The sequence below is a fragment of the Pavona decussata genome, unplaced genomic scaffold (assembly GCF_977016875.1).
Source record: "Pavona decussata unplaced genomic scaffold, jaPavDecu1.1 SCAFFOLD_92, whole genome shotgun sequence".
Classification (NCBI taxonomy): Eukaryota; Metazoa; Cnidaria; class Anthozoa; order Scleractinia; family Agariciidae; genus Pavona; species Pavona decussata.
In genome coordinates, this window is record NW_028145509.1 from 4,610,973 (window position 1) to 4,628,272 (window position 17,300).

The following is a 17,300-nucleotide window of genomic DNA, read 5'->3' on the forward strand; positions in this document are numbered from 1 at the left end:
TTAAGTCAGATAAAAATTTGACATTCAAACACCCACGTAAAGTCCAACTTGCCTGATTGTTTTACAGTTGGTCTACGTCACGCACAACCAGTATTTCTGAGACTAAAATAAACATTCGAATTCCTCTTTGTAATGTCCGGCTTAATTGGATGGAATCTTCAAGATCAACTCATTCAAATAAGTAGTAATAATCGGCAGGTACGCTTACGACATTACAAAGTACACGTAAATTACCCTTAGTGTCAACATTTTATTCATTTTTGAAGAATAAACGCGAAATAAAATCGATTCAACTTGTGTTTCTTTGTTGGTAAAATTTCAATGTCTCAGGCTCTAAATCGTTCTTAGTGAAATTCCGTGCTGTCGGAAAGCTGCTTGTGTGATGTAGATGGAACTTTGCATGTCAATGATATCAGTAAAAATAGAGGCGTATTTAAGAAAGAAGGAAATTACATCAATCTATCTGTAACTTCCAAGGTTCATCACTTTAACTTAGCGATTTTCGATACGCCTTTTGAAGACAGCCTGGTTTTAGCTGGCAGAGTTTAACGTGGAAATTATTTGTTTGGAATGAAAACGAGATTCTGGTACCTCTAAGCTAAGGGGTTCCTTTCAAAATTGCTGAATAGCAACCCTGCTCAAAATTTTTATGAAAGTACCCCCCCCCCCCCCCCCCCAAGAATCCAGCCATTGTAAAGAAATTTTAAAAATTTTAAACATTAATGTATGATAAAAGTCTATATTTTTAAGTAACAATACTGCCGGATTGAGATTTCATACCACTCACGCCATTACCATCATGTAGCCGCTTTGTGCCTTTTGCTGAAACCTAACTTCGATGTACAATTATAAAATATTTGAGATAGTACGCGCGCTCTCATCGGTCGATAGGTGTGTTTAGATGAGAGTATGTAAACACGGTTGTGACGTCACGCTTTCTGTGTCTCCCGGCACAATTTGAAAACATTTCAAAGCTTTCGCAAGACTCGCAAAGTAATTTCAAGTACAATTGTTAAGGTGTTAAGGAAATGGTGAAAAATTTCCCTAAATTTTGAACGGGGTTTGCCTATCTCATCCCGAGGGCAAAAAAAAAGCAAAAGAAAGAAGAGCCACAGCGCTTTGCCTGACCTCGTCGAGGGAGCTCAAGTAAAGACGACAAAATATGCAACAAATACGCAGTAAACATTTTTCAAGATAACTTTTGCTTCTGAGTACCACAATAAAATTCCCTAAAAGGCATTCTTTATTCAAAACATGTACACGAAAACGAACACAAAACTATATGCTAGGGACTATAAATGTTTCAAATCAAACTTTGTACACCCAGTTGCCGTGTTTTTGGCTGTCAAATTTGTATAAAATTTATTTTCTCTGAGACTTTCTCAGCGTAATAATCTACTGTTACGATTAATGTTATCAGCAACAACTTCACAGTCTGGATCCGCTGCTTGTGCTATGATTCCTAAACAGCAAAACTTCACAAGGCGCGATTAGCGACTCGTCTCAGGCTGCCACATCGGGCAAGTTCACGAAACTTTTAAGAGCGACCATGCACAGTGACATTCATTTTCAGCTTAAATAAACTCCTAATCTTGAAGTTTTTTTCTTACAGAATCGTATATTTTGAGCATTTCGAATGTTCGGTATTTTTCTGTAAGATTTAAGAGAATTAAAGCTGAAATCGCCGTCATCCACGCGGGGCTCGCTTACGCTTCCCACAAATTTCAACTTGATCCTGACTTTTCATGTGTTGTCAGATGCGCGTTTTCATTGGCTAGTAGCGAAAATGATTGTCCAGAGCGTGTACTGAGAACATCTATTTCAATCAAGAAATAAATAAACAAAATTTCCCTTCATTTGCCGAATTATTTGTTTAGAAATATTTTATAAAAGCAATCAGGACTTTTTTCCCGTGTTTACATAGCCTCATCTAAACACTCGGGGAGTTGGGAGAATTCTCGAAAGTTATGCAAACCCTCGACTGCGTCTCGGGTTTGTATAACTGTTTCGAATTCTCCCAACCCCCCTCGTGTTTAGATGAGGCTATGTAAACACGAAAAAAGTCCTCTATTGCTTAAGTAACATTGTTTGAGGCGAACCAAGTACAAGCTGTCTACAGCTTCTTCTTTTATGAAGAAATTTATTCCTTATCTTATTACTTGCGTTGTGGCATTTACTTAAAGCTGTGACGTGGATCTCTCCCTTGTGAGGCACGATTTAAAAGGGGACTGTACAAAACCCTTCCCGCAAACCCACTAAGTAATACAAGACTTAGTAATACCACAAATTTAATAAATATAGTATACATAAACGCTTAGTAAACACAATAAACGGTAACGTAAAAAAAACGTTCTTAACCTAATTAATTATCTTAAACTAAATTACTTATTTCAGTTCAGTTCAGTCCTTCCTTGTTCTTGAAGTCTTCTCCAGGCACAAACAAATTGCTACTTCAACCACTCACATAAACAAACCGCACCAACAACCGTTCACACAAACCTCTGCTTCTTCTCTTCTGGCCCCTTTTCTCTTCTTTGTTCCCGTCTTGTTTGACTCCGCCGCACTCAGTTTTAATTTCTATGCACACGCCTTGAAATCTTGTTCACTCGCCGCCGCCGACAAAAGGGTTTATGTCAGGGAAAACACGGCCGGCTCCTGCCAATGGCTCTTGACAGTGACTTGAACAATTTCGCCTTCGACCTTGCAATACAAACTTTTTTGCTTCTTCTTACTTCTCTGTACTTTTTCTCCTTCCAAGAATAACAACCAACTACACAACAACAACCTTGACCTCTAGTTAAATACTGTACACAATTACGACATTACAAAGAAGATTCCAGAAAACGCTAACTACAAGATGTACAATAAATGCTGATTACACAATAAGATACAAAATATACGGTAACGGGAATAATAATAGTTAGTTAGTTTACATTGAAATTTACAATACTACACACCATTTTCTAAGACAATAACTACTCAGTAATATACTAGTGACATTTTTTGACTGATAAAAATACGACGAATTAAGACTACAAATAATTAACAATAAACCTAACGAATTTAGATAATGAAAAAGAAACGACTAAATTTCTACATGCAAACACGAAACATGAAAATGCAAACATGAAATGAAAACAACAAAAACATGAATAATATGAATTTTGTGACAAAAGCACCTTAAATTATCATAGCATTAGTTGCTGTAAGAGAGGGTATACAGTTCCTATTTTCCCAGTTCAAGTGCTGTTGTGCTGTTTTGTTTCTTGCCTAAAGCGCTGTTGTGCATTATCTTTGTAATTTTTTTTCTGCCAAGTAAGCTTCCTTGTTTTTTCCTTTATTTTTTTTTTTTTAAATAGACTGTTAAATCATGTAAAAAGTATCCTAATGCTAGGCATTTTGTTCATAAGCCAGTATAATTATTCAGGTTAACCTAGTTTGAAGAGCATGGAAAGTGCACGTGCGAGTCTTCAGAAAATCCCAAGTTTACTAACAATAGGTTTCTGCGTCAGCGTACATTAAACGAGATATGAAGCACGCGGGAAGTTTCGAGAGCACAGAAGCGGCAAAAGTTGCTCTCGGCGACGCCTCGAGCAACTCTTACGCATCTTTCTTGCTCTTCAAATTTCCGCGTGGTTCATATCTCAATGAGCTCACGCTAAAGCATGAACCAATTGTTAATTACAAAATGCCTAAGTACGCACGAGATCTCATCAAGTTTTGGCAGACTGCGGACTGGATGGTAACATCGTTTGTAATTTAAACGGAACTCGTTAATGCTATAAGTCATTCAATATTTGCTCAGCCGTTGACGTCATACTCCAAAACAAACTTCTGTATTTGATGATATGCATCAGCTCCGCTGTTAACAGATGAGACACGTAAAGCGCATATTAACAAACCCCAATCAACTTCCTAAACAGCTGCTCTGCCAACAAGTAAACTTAGAGCGTTGTGGTGAATTTCGCGCTCCATTTGAGTGAACACCGTGTCAGGTTATTTGAGTAGATACATCGAAAAGCAGACTTCTAAAGTATTGATATAATGAACCAAACTGACGAAGGCAAGAATGACTCGCCTACTTATGAAACCATTGTCATCATAAACTGCGTCCTCAATGCTCCATTGATGCTAACCTCCATCATTGGTAATTCTTTGGTACTGGCCGCTGTTTGGAAAACTCCTTCCATTCGCTCAACTTCAATGATTATGCTTTGCAGTCTTGCTGTTTCAGATCTTCTTGTTGGTTTCGTTGTTCAGCCGCTCTATATTGCTGATGAGCTTACGGACGACCTTTTACTACATCGTGTGTCAGGGATGATAGGATTTTATGTCTGCGGAGTTTCATTGGGTACAATGACAGTCATAAGTGTGGATCGGTTGATGGCGCTTCATTATCACATGAGATACGTCAGTTTAATAACTGAGCGCCGAGTCAAATTTATAGTAGGAATGATTTGGGTGATAACGCTTCTTTATTCGGTAATTTACCTTTGGAAGAAATTTGTATTTCATCTGGTAACGGGTGTTTTTATTGCTATTTTTCTTGTTATTTGCACATTTTCTTACATTAAAATTTATGGAATTGTTCGTCAGCATCAGTTACAGATTCACGTTCAACAACGGGCCGTAGTAAATTCAGATATTGCAAATAATATACACATAGCACGGTTGAAAAAAAGTGCAATAAATACTTTTATTTTTTACATCTTCATGGTCATATGTTATTTTCCACAAGTTATTTTACTGAGTTTGTTTGGAACGATATACAAGAATTGGAAAACAGAATGGAGTTTTGCGGTAACGGTAGTACACATGAACTCGTCGTTTAACCCAGTGTTATATTGCTGGCGACTACGTGAGCTTAGAGCAGCAGTTTTTCAGATGGTAAAGCAGTTGTTATGTAAGCAAGCTGAAGAAAACTGTGCCTAATGCTAGATACAATGTCTTCAGGAACGTTTTTCTAAAAGAGATACGTAAAAGGACTTGAATGCTTTAAAGGTATTGTAAATTTAGATCTCGAAACATTTTTTTTTTCAATATTTATTTAGCGTAACACATCTTTAACAAATTACACGTATCGCAAATTACAAATTACAACGGCAAAGTACTCTGCTATGGCCTCCGATATTACAATATACATTGCTTATTTGCACCAGGTGTTACTGACATACATTAGGAAAATGAATAAAATAAAATAACTAATTAATTCTGAATAAAACAACAACAACAACAACAACAACAAAAAATAACAAAAAACAAACAAACAAACAAACAAAAACAAAAAGAAGATTAATAGCATGGGGATGGGGGAGTAGGAACGATTTCTGTTCTTAATTTAATACAATAAAGAAAACTTAGTCTGTAAAGTTTATGAGGAGCACAATCACCTTACTAGTATTTTTCCGGTGTTAAATTACATATTTTCAACTTTGTATTTATAATTTATTCTAGTAATAAATTCGTTTAGTACAAGTGAACTGTTCTTTAGTTTACTTGCATGCACATAGAATTTCATGAAGAGGAGGGTGTAATTGCATTTTCTCACTAGCTTCATGTTTGTTGGGTGCTTAAAGGTGGCGAAAAGCATTTCCTTTGTATGTGGTTGAAAGTTGGAAACATTCTGAGTATTAAACCAATTAATGACTTTGTTTGTGAAGGGTTTTGTAAATTCGCAGTCTACAAAAGTGTGATTTATGGAGTCTGGCTCACCGCAGTAAATGCAGTCACTGTCTGTATTTATTCCATATCTGAAGAGTTCTTTCTTTGTGATGATAATCCTATGAATAAATTTGAATTGAAATTCTTTCAACTTATTTTCTTTGCATATTTTTGAAGCCATTTTAAAAACATCTGTCCAATTCTCTGAGTCTATGAAAATATCTCTTTTCCATCTTTCTGGGCCAGTGTGAGGTGATTGGTGTTTCTTAACGAGAGGTAGGCGATAATAATCTCTTGCCCTATACGTTTCAAAATTGATTTGACTAGTTTCGCTCAGTAAGAACGATTCCTACTTTTCTCTGTAATTGAGGATCACGTTTTGCCCTAGGACTCGTGCTCTGTTCTTCAAACAGGAATTGCGTTCAAGATTTGATAGAACTGGAGAAAGTTTGTGTTGCAATGATATTTAGCTTGAATTTCTTGAAAAGTTAGATATTGACCGTTTTCGTTAAAAAGTTGTTGGATCGTATGGATACCCTTGGTATACCATTCCCTTATAAATAGCGGTTTCCCATCAACTAAGATGTCTTTGTTATTAAAGAGAATGGTGTCGGTTCCTTGATCATAATTGTACAGAGTCTTCATTTCATCAAATGCAATAAGTATGTCTCTATAAAATGTCGGAATGTGCCTTAAATACTTGAAATCATAATTACATCGAAGCAGGAAATTTAGACCCGGTCCATGTTTGTTAAAAACGTAGTCCGGTACTATTTTCCAATTGCAGTTATCTCTAAAAAGAAGTCTTTTGATCCATGCAAGTCTGAGCGATTTAATCGTAAGTTCAATGTCAACCATCCGTAAGCCTCCTGTGGAAAGATCTTGGTACATACTAGTACGTTTTATTTTGTCTTTCTTATTTTTCCAAAGCTAACGGAACATTTTATCTTTTACCATAGGCACTATATCCTTTAGGACATTAACATTTGAAATTAAATATATTAAGTTAGACAGCCCCAAAGATTTAATTATTAGTACTTTTCCATAGAGTGTTAATCCTCTTGATTTATCTCGAAACAATTATCAATAGCATATTGTTAAGTGCATTTAAATAAACTCACTGGTCAGGTTTTGCGTTAATTTAAAGCTCGAAAGAACAAGCATGTGATGTAATTGGCATAAATTATTTTCAATTTTTTTTTTTTTAATTATGGACATATCTTGCATTTAACAGTGATGTTTTGCGTTGCGTTGTATTGATATCAACTTGCCAACCAAAAGCAACAGATGTTTATCACCGCGTGATTTAAAATTTTTTATATACGCTAGGTAACGAAGAAACCATTGACACTACTGGAAAGAGCACCTTAAAATTAGTAACAAGACCGAGTTTGAGAGCCCTATCTTTTAGAACAGTGAAGATAAAGTTCCGACAATTCCGTAACTTTTTACCGACACATTTGCTTGAAGACGGACAAACTTGCCCGTTTCCACACGAACGTCTCATAAAATTTTTACATGTAACGAAACTATATCTTCACTATTTTAAAAGACAAAACCTTAAACTTGGGATATACTATTACTTGTTTTAAGATGCTCTCGTCATCTGGAGAACTCAGCTGCAGAAACAACTAGCTCTGGTGATTTTAATATTGGCACATTAACTTGAATAACAAAAAGATTGTTTTAAAACCATGGCTACTGATAGCCGGAACATATATGAGAATCAGACAAATTCTACAGGAACCCAGAATTGAACACTACTCAGTTCTACATTGAATGCAGGTCTTTTGAATGGAAAGATTCTTTGGAAGGAAAGATTCAAGCCATAGCTCTCGAAAGCGAAAAACAACGATGATCCTGGGATGTGTGTGTTTTTATTACACTCTCACATCCGTGATAAACAAACATCCTGCAATCTAACTGCAGTTAAATAGCATAAGCATTAAATCACGGGTAGAGAAATCCACGGATCCTAAGTCTTGGCAGATAACTTTTATTTAGCGCTCCCAGAAATCTCTCTTAATTCGAACCGATAAACGCAAAACAAATGCCACAGAGCTACGATTGTACCCGGGAATTGTAGCATACACTGATTGTCATGCATATCGTAAAGTAATCCTAACGAACAGTAAGAAAACCTCCATTCAGTATATTTGAGGATTAATTTAATTGCTGTAGTCAATTGTTTTGTGTTCTGTATGTAATGTTATCACCATTTTAAAATAGTTTTATACTGTAATCAGTTATTTTCACACGACCCCACAAGCTCTGAGCTTTAAAGCCCATCGTGTTTAAATAAAGGATATGTATGTATGTATGTATGCATGCATGCATGCATGTATGTATGTATGTAAACAAAGAAACAATACAATGATTGCTTCACTCAGTCGCAGGAATGTCGATGCAAAAACATGCAGAGCGAAATATTGTGTTGTTGAGACTGTGTTACATTTTCTATCTTAAATTTATATGTATGTATGTATGTATGTATGTATGTATGTATGTATGTATGTATGTATGTATGTATGTATGTATGTATGTATGTATGTATGTATGTATGTATGTATGTATGTATGTATGTATGTTCCCCTCACGATCACGAGCGGTCACACCACATTTTGATCAAAAGGGAAGAACCTCTTATACAAGAAAGTAAAACTATAAAGGCTTTTATCAACGTAACAGACACACAGCGGGAGTCGCTCAGCCGGGTCTGTCAACCTCAAATTAAGATCTTGCGTAAAGCATCGGTCAATTTCAACAGTACCCATCTCCCCCCTCTCTCCATCTACCCATCTCTCCATCTCCCCTGTAGAAAAATTCTACAGCAATGCACAAACACTACAGTTCCAGTTGAATTTTTAACTTGGTAGAAGCAGGAGCTGAAGTAATGTCAGATAAGGGTGTTTTGATGGATAACCTCCTGGCCCCACTTTTTCAAGGAGCGGATAATTTTATCGACTGGATCGGTGGCTATGCGGCAAATAACATTTCTGCAAGAATTTCCTTGTAGCCCTATAACTTGTGTATAAAGTAGAAGCGTGTGTCTAATCTTATTATGGGATTGTGTGAAAAACTTGCCAAAAGCTTTAGTTGGAGTGCATCAGTTTTATTCGCTGCCACCCGGTCCTACTGGCAAAATATCGCACACATCGTTTTCTTTGCAAGTCAAATCTTGCCCAAATTGCCTTGGTAGGTCCGAAAATCCACCCACAGAACAGCCATAGAGACAACTCACCATGATTCGATACGAACACTTTTGGCGTCCCAGTCGCTATAAAATCATCTCTCACCACTGGATTCGTTCAGAGGATAGCCTCTACCCTCCATTCCAGCTTTATAATACCAGTCTTGGAGCTTCTGCAGTGAAAAAATGGCTGCAAAGTACACTTATAAACCAACTAAGTACTTACCGATTAGAATGTGCTTGTGCTCGCGAGCAAAACAAGAACGGTTCACAAAAGGTGACGTCACAAAAAACTTGAGTCCTCGTTATTAAAGAGCAGCGAACATTTCAAAGGAGATCTTCATATAGGACAACTAAATCCGTTTTGGTCATCTACATCGAGAAAATTGTCCAGAGAGTCCAAGAAATTTGGCAGTGAAAGGGTTAAATTAAGGGAAAAAATTAAGGTCACGTGACCGGGACTTGTGACATCACCAGATGAAAGTCATACACAAGCATTACTCACAACTATGGTTGGAGCTAGGATATCCAGGATTAGGGTTAAGATCTAGGGTAAGGGTTAAGTTCTGGCCCCTAGGCTGATGTGCGTGCGAGGGCAAGGGTTTTGGACGAGGGTAAATCACGTGACAGACACTTCCACCCAACTTTGACACTATTGTATAAATGCCTGTTGTCCTTTAGCTACCTTGAGTCTAAAATACTTTTCAGTTAAGCCGAAATTTCAAAATAACTTCCTCTCTTACTCTAATTTCGTCCTTTCTTACAACGTTGGTCATTTTTGGGCTCATGCCAGCTATACCCCCCCCCCCCCCTCTATAGTTCTAATTTCCTGTACTCAGATCTCTACAATACTTTGCAAGAATACTGATATCGATGACATTTGCCGATTGCTTGGTTTCCGAGTTGAAATAAACGAGCTAGAGTGGCTTACAACCAGTATCTCTGGTTAAAGGCTAATGTCAAGCTAAAGGTAGTGAAGTCTAAGTCAATACAGAAGGACAAAAATCTTTTGGAAGATTCCAGACTCTTTGGTCGGCGGTTGGTCGCAAGGAAGAGACTCTGGGGAACTGGGATTTTATTACTGCCGGGTTTTTGCGGTAAAACAATGCAAAGTGTTACGGGACAGCCAATCAAAAAATTTAAATTTTTTCGAATTCTCCATTGTCTCTGCTGGCGCCCACCCGCTGACCAAAAAGCCTAATTACTCTGGGTACGAGATTTAGCCTCGTTTTAAATCCAATATAGCGGAGGCGTGACGAAGCTGTACAGAGGAAAAAAGAAACGGCAATCAACAACCACAATTTACTTGAGGCAATAACCATACTTTTATAAGTGTTTTGCTGACTGTTGTTTAGGGTAATATCGGGTAAGCCTAGAAATAAAATGCAACACAATTTTGGTCACCACCGTTTATTGTTTGAATATAGTTTTAATTTTTATTAGGATTTCCAATTTTTTTTTTTTTTTTTGGTTGACAGTAAAATTATGTCTTTTTGTCTTCGTTCGCTAGTGCTACAGGAAATATAGTGAATCATTACTTTCCCCAAATTTCTAAATTTAAACATCCACAAACAAAATGGAAAAGAAACAGGCCCATTTGCTTGTGCAAAGAAAATTAAAGTTTTCCTTGAAAGAGACGTTTTTATTTTTTCGTGCGTACTACAGGATCTCGTGACAACTGTCCTTATTTACAAGCTTGCGTCCGGTAATTTTTGAGCAAAGAGACCATATCAAGTTTAACTGACTTGATAATTTTCAAAAGGCTGCAGCTTTTGCCAATTTGTCAAGGACACTTGTCAGTCGTTCCATGCTTGCAATCAAAGTTGCTTGCGAAAGTAAATTACCACAGAAAGCTTGTTTACTTTTGACAGGTGATGGCACACTAAAGGAAAAAAAATGCCAAGCTTTTGCCGACTTGTTAAGGACACTTGTTAGTACTTGTGAGAAAAATTGCTTGTCAAAGTTAATTTATCACAGTTAAGCTTGTTTACCTTTGACAGGTAATGGCACACCAAAAGAAAAAATGTCACTATACAGGCACTTGTTGAGGAACACTTGCTCGTTTCTTTAATTAACCGTTTTGTACCTTTGACAGCGCTCTCATGATTTTTTAAAAGTTCTTTCGCGAAATTTCCGCCGCTTTTTCTTAGCCTAACCAAGGAGCTTAGCTAGTTTTTCACGATAGATTAGCAACCTATATAAAACGTGTGTTTCTTTAAATTTCTGCATTTGTCTGTCAATTTTCTCGAGAAAAGAACTGTTTACTTATATGAAGAACTGCTGCTCGAAGCTCTCGTAGTCGCCAGCAGTATAACATTGGGTTAAAAGATGAGTTCATAAATGCTACTGTTGTTGTAAAACTCCATTCTGTTTTCCAATCCCTGTATGTCGTTCCAAACAAACTCACTGTAACTGCTTGTGGAAAATAACATATGACCATAAAAATGTAAAAGATAAAAGTGTTTATTGCACTTTTTTTCAACCGTGCCATACGTATGTTAATTGCAATATGTGGATTTTCCACGGCCTGTTGTTGAACGTGAATCTGTAACTGATGCTGGCGAACTATTCCATAAATTTTGATGTAAGAAAATGTGCAGATCACAAGACAGATTGCAATAAAAATACCCGTTACCAGATGAAATGTAAACTGATTCCAAAGGTACAATCCCGAACCAAGAAACATTATCGCCCAAATCATTCCTACTACAAATTTGACGCGGAATTCGGTCATTAAACTGGCGTATCTCATGTGATAATGAAGGGCGAACAACCGATCCACTGATATTGCCGTTGTTGTAGCAAGAGAAACTCCGCAGATATAAAATCCTACCATTTCTGACACACGATATAATAAAAAGTCTTTCGTAAGCTCATCAGCAATATAGAGCGGCTGAACAAGGAGACCAACGAGAAGGTCTGAAACAGCAAGACTGCAAAGCATAATCATTGAAGTTGAACGAATGGAGGGAGTTTTCCAAACGGCTGCCAGTACCAAAGAATTACCAATGATGGAGATTAGCATCAATGGAGCATTAAGGACACAGTTTATGATGACAATGGTTTCACGAGTAGGCGAGTCGTTATTGCCTTCGTCGCTGTAGTTAATCATATTAATATTTTAGACGGAAGTCTATGAGTTCTGAATTGTTTCTTTGTTCGGCTTCACTCGGCTTCTTGCTGCATTTACTTAAATAACCATTTTGAAAAAATTGACACTTAAGATGGAATTTACCACAAAGCTTGTTTACTTGCTGTTTGAAGCAGTTGATTGGGGTCATTTAATATGCGCGCTGCGTGTTTCATCTAAAACGGATTGGCGTGATTAATTATCATGACTGGCTTATGGCCAACACTCCTTGTATAAGCATACTTTTTTTTCCATTGAGCATTCTATTCAAATAATTTAAGAAGTAGAGGAAAGTAGCTGCACAACACAACATCGTCCACGTTTTCGTCGCGGATAGTATTACAGGACATCTGCCAGCATCCCTAACAATTTCGGGTGCAACTGATCCCAGAAATTCAGGGAGATTTAAAGGTTTAGGAGAAAACATCTAGCACAGAAAATTGACTTATGACTTTGCTCTGGTATAGGCATAAGCGATTTTTAACGCCGATCGCACCGATAAGCGAAAATCACCTAATATGATCCCTTCTGCGAAGGTGAGTGATTTCGTTGATTGCAGCGATTGGCGATCAAAATTGATGATATCTAGCATGTCACATATCGCCGGAAATTCAAATCGCCCCAGATCGCAGGTAGATCGCCACGTGTGCCCGAACTTGCGATTTTATTCCTCTGTCGCTGCAAATCCATGCCTTCCACCACATTTTTCAATTTTCCCACCATCTGTGACGCCTTCCTTTCCTTCTCAAAATTATCACTGCAGTCACCAGGAGCTGGTTCTTGCTTTTATATGGCCCAATTTCTTCAGCACACGTGATTTTCCCGCCATTGCGCGAAAGCCTGACTCAGGAACGAAATGTATAACGCAATCGTCGAATCAGGAAAAAAATCGTCAGTGTCGTATCATTGCTGAACTTAAAAAATTCGCTTGCGATTTTCGTTGGCGATTGGATTCGCCACGATCAGCATTCAAAATCGCCTAGTGTCTCCCTGGCTTAACGTATAAATGAAAAAAGAGTGAAACACTTGCCACCGTATAATCGCGTTCTTCCCAAAATCTTGAATTTGGTCATTAGTCATTTGTTGCTTGGCAGAGGCTGTAGATGAAAAAATCAAATGAAATTAAATTATAATACAATTCTCTGACGGAACTATTCGTAGAATTCTTTACTGAAATGCATCCACGTTTGTTAAACGCATCCAAGAACATTCCCTATTCTTTTAGGTCTTTCTCGTTACCGTCGCCTTAATAGCTCCTTAAACTTCCTAACTATCAAGAGAACATAACGCCGAACTTCGCTTTTTTGTTCCAAGGATAAGTTTCATCACAAAAAATCAAAACAACTGTCATTACAAGACATAAAAAACATTATAATATATTGTCCTTTGTTACGAGATCTAAACTCACGCAAGACAAAAAACTTTTAAAAAATGTTAGTCTATTTCTAAAACACTGAAAAGCGTTTATCAATCTCTTCTAGAAAACACGTACGTTCCTGATGTTGTTTTTTGCATACTGAAGTACAGTTTTCATCAGCTTTCTAAACAGGGACTGCGTTTCATCTGAAAAAGTGCTGCTCTTAGCTCACATAATCGCTAGCAACATAAAACTGGATCCGTTAACGGACGAGTTCACGAATACTAATTTTTAGTACAGTTTTTTTTTTTGTCAAATAACCAGGTCCGGCGAAACACCACCCACCAGGCTGTCTGCACCTTTGCAACAAGCCCAGACCAGCCCTTCACCTGTAGCCGCTGCAGTTGGGCCTGCCTGTCACGCATTGGTCTCGTCAGCCACGAGCGCGATTGCAGTCGACGTGGACGTCTGCCTTCATAGCTCTGTCGCTTGCGAGGCCATGCCGTAATAATGAGGATGCTTTAAGTCAGATAAAAATTTGACATTCAAAGACCCACTTAAAGTCCAAACTTCGTTATCGTTTTATAGTTAAGTCTACGTCATGCACAACCAGTATTTCTGAAATGAAATGTAATTTCCGGCTTAATTGGATAGAATCGCCAAGATCAACTTATTCAAATGGCTATTAATTATCGGCGGTTACGTTTACGACATTGCAAAGTACCCGTAAACTATCCTTAGTTTATACATTTTAATCATTTTTGAAGAATAATTGCAAAATAAAAGCGATTCAACTTTTCTTTCTTGGTTGGTAACATTTCATTGTCTACTCTAATTCATTCTTACTGAGTTAAAGTCCTTGGTGTCTGAATGCTGCCTGTGTGATGTGGATGAAAATTTGCATGTCAATGGTATCAGTAAATTAAAAATTGCCACGCATTTAAGAAAGAAGGAAATTTCATCAATCTATCTGTAACTTCTAAGGTTCATCACTTTTACTTAGCGATTTTCGCTACGCCTTTTGAAGATGGCCTCGTTTTAGCTGGCAGATTTTAGCGTGAAAATAATTTGTATTGAATGAAAAGATATTTTGATACCTCTGAGTTAGGGGTTCCTTTCAAAACTTTTGACAAGCAACCCTGCTGACATCTCTGTGAAGCTCCCCCCCCCCCCCCCTTCTGCCAAAGGATCCAGTCATGGTAGAGAACTTTCAACAAGTCTGCATCCATGTATGATATAAGTCTATAGTTTGTTTTAACTCATTACCATCAGATGTAGCCGCTTTCGGTGCCTTTTGCTGGAACCTAACTACGATGTACAAGTACCAATGTTCAAAGCGCCCCAAGTACAAGCTGTCTAAAGCTTCTTCTTTCATGAAGAAATTTATTCCTTATCTTATTACTTCCTTTGTGATATTTAAAGCACCTTAAATCATCATAGTATTAGTCGCTGTAAGAGAGGGTATACAGTTCCCATTTACCCCAGTTCAAGAGCTGTTGTGCTGTTTTGTTTCGTGCCTAACGCGATGTTGTGTATTATCTTTGTAATTTTTTTCTGTCGAGTAAGCTTCCGTACTATTTCCTTCAATTATTTAAATAGACTGTAAAATTACGTCACAAGTATTCTAAAGTCAGGCATTTGGTCATAAGCCAGTATAATTATTCAGGATAACCTAGTTTGAAGAGCATGGAAAGTGCACGTGCGACTCTTCAGAAAATCTCCAGTTTCCCAACAATTGGTTCCTGCGTCAGCGTACGCTCAACGAGATATGTCAATGCCGCGGGAGGTTTGGAGAGGACTGAAGAAGCAAAAGTTGCTCTGGCTACCCCTCGGGCATTTCTCACTCATCTTTCTTGCTCTCCAAATTCCCGCGTTTTTCATATCTCGATGAACTCACGCTGACGCATGAACCAATTGTTAATTACAAAATGCGTAAGTACGCACGAGATCTCCTCGAGTTTTGGCATACTCTTCAAACTGAATGGTAACATCGTTTGTAATTCGAACGAAACTCGTTAATGCTATAAGTCAATATTTGCTCAGCCGTTGACGTCATACTCTACAACAAACTTCTGCATTTGATGATTTGCATAAGCTCCGCTGTTATCAGATGAGACACGTAAAGCGCATATTAACAAACCCCAATCAAATTCTTAAAACACGGCTGCTTCGCCAGCAAGTAAACTTAGAGCCTTGTGGTGAATTTTTGCGCTTCATTTGAGTGACCATCGTGTCGAGTTATTTAAGTAAACACATCGAGAAGCAGATGTGGAGCCGAACAAAGAAACTGTACAGAACTCATAGACTTCTTGAGTATTGATATAAAGAACCACACGGACGAAGGCAATAACGACTCGCCTACTCATGAAACCATTGTCATCATAAACTGTGTCCTCAATGTTCCACTGATGCTAATCTCCATCATTGGTAATTCTTTGGTACTGGCCGCCGTGTGGAAAACTCCTTCCATTCGCTCAACTTCAAGGATTATGCTTTGCACTCTTGCTGTTTCAGATCTTCTCGTTGGTTTCGTTGTTCAGCCGCTCTATATTGCTGATGAGCTCACGGACGACCTTTTATTACATCGTGTGTCAGGGATGATAGGATTTTTATGTCTGCGGAGTTTCGTTGGGTACAATAACGGCCATAACTGTGGACCGGTTGATGGCGCTCCATTATCACATGAGATACGCCAGTTTAATGACCGAGCGCCGAGTCAAATTTATAGTGGGAATGATTTGAGTGATAATGTTTCTTTATTCGGTAATTTACCTTTGGAAGAAATTTGTATTTCATCTGGTAACAGGTATTTTTATTGCTATTTGTCTTGTTATTTGCACATTTTCTTACACTAAAATTTATGGAATTGTTCGCCAGCATCAATTACAGATTCACGTTCAACAACAGACCGTAGTAAATTCAGATATTGTAAATAATATACACATGGCACGGATAAAAAAAAGTGCAATAGACACTTTTATATTTTATATCTTTATGGTCATTTGTTATTTTCCACCAGTTATTTTACTGAGTTTGTTTGGAACAATATACAAGAATTGGAAAACAGAATGGAGTTTTGCTATCACAGTAGTACACATGAACTCGTCCTTTAACCCAATTTTATATTGTTGGCGACTGCGTGAGCTTAGAGCAGCAGTTTTTTAGTCGGTAAAGCAGTCGTTATTTAAGCAAGCTGAAGAAAACTATGCCTGACGCTGAAAAGAGTGACTTCAGGACCGTTTCTCTAAAAGAGATATACGTTAAAAGACTTGAATGCTGTAAAGGTATTGTAAATTTAGATCTCGAAACAATAAACAATAGAATATTGTTTAGTGCATTTAAGTATACTGGTCAGGTTTTGCGTTAATTTAAAGCACGAAAGAACACACATGTGATTTAACTGATATCAATTGTTTTCATTTTTTTGTGAATTATGGACTTATCTTGCACTTAACAGTGATGTTTTGCGTTGCGTCCTATTGATAATAATGTGCCAAACAAAAGCCACAGATGTTTATCACCGCGTGATTAAAAATTTAAGGATACTTCCTGGGTTCGCGGGTGTCCTTTGGAAAAAAAATCGTACGCGCGCAAGGTTTAATAAACCTCTAACAAACTATATATCATTATAAAGCTTAATAAATGTAGTTTCCTATAAAAAATATAATTGAGCGATCTTTTCCTTTTTTAAGTGCCAGGAGCGAGTAGAACCTCGAATCGACCGATGGTCGTTCCATTGAATTAATCGATTATCGAACGCCGCGCGAAGAACGAAATCGCTGCACAGTGTTATTCACAAGGCATCAATCAACAAAAAGGTGTCAGGCTTTTTCGAAATTCTGATTGGTTATTTAGATATCCACGTCTAAAGTTTGAGTAGCAAAAAATATTTGAGTCGTGTTGCGTAAACAGTCGCCACGGGAAATATATTTTGAAAATCAAAATTCCCTGACAACTTTTTG

At 37.6% G+C, this 17,300-nt stretch overlaps 2 protein-coding genes and 1 pseudogene across 2 annotated transcripts; 2 read left to right on the forward strand and 1 right to left on the reverse strand.

Moving 5' to 3' along the window:
- The first annotated feature begins 3,611 nt into the window (after positions 1-3,611).
- On the forward strand, positions 3,612-5,224 carry LOC146473997 (adenosine receptor A2b-like). The gene has a single exon (XM_085117641.1). It carries the CDS (start codon positions 4,045-4,047, stop codon positions 4,930-4,932), a length of 888 nt encoding a protein of 295 aa, XP_084973767.1. The 5' UTR covers positions 3,612-4,044; the 3' UTR covers positions 4,933-5,224.
- Positions 5,225-11,087: 5,863 nt separating this feature from the next.
- On the reverse strand, positions 11,088-11,963 carry LOC146473998 (high-affinity lysophosphatidic acid receptor-like). Its single transcript, XM_085117694.1, has one exon. The coding sequence runs from the start codon at positions 11,961-11,963 to the stop codon at positions 11,088-11,090; it is 876 nt and encodes a 291-aa protein (XP_084973820.1).
- Positions 11,964-15,024: 3,061 nt separating this feature from the next.
- On the forward strand, positions 15,025-16,551 carry LOC146473999 (melanocortin receptor 4-like; annotated as a pseudogene).
- Positions 16,552-17,300: the final 749 nt, after the last annotated feature.

What these genes read in the sequence shown, in the direction of transcription:
- LOC146473997 (XM_085117641.1), top strand. Translation starts at nt 4,045, where the DNA reads ATGAACCAAACTGACGAAGGCAAGAATGACTCGCCTACTTATGAAACC.
- LOC146473998 (XM_085117694.1), bottom strand. Translation starts at nt 11,963, where the DNA reads ATGATTAACTACAGCGACGAAGGCAATAACGACTCGCCTACTCGTGAA.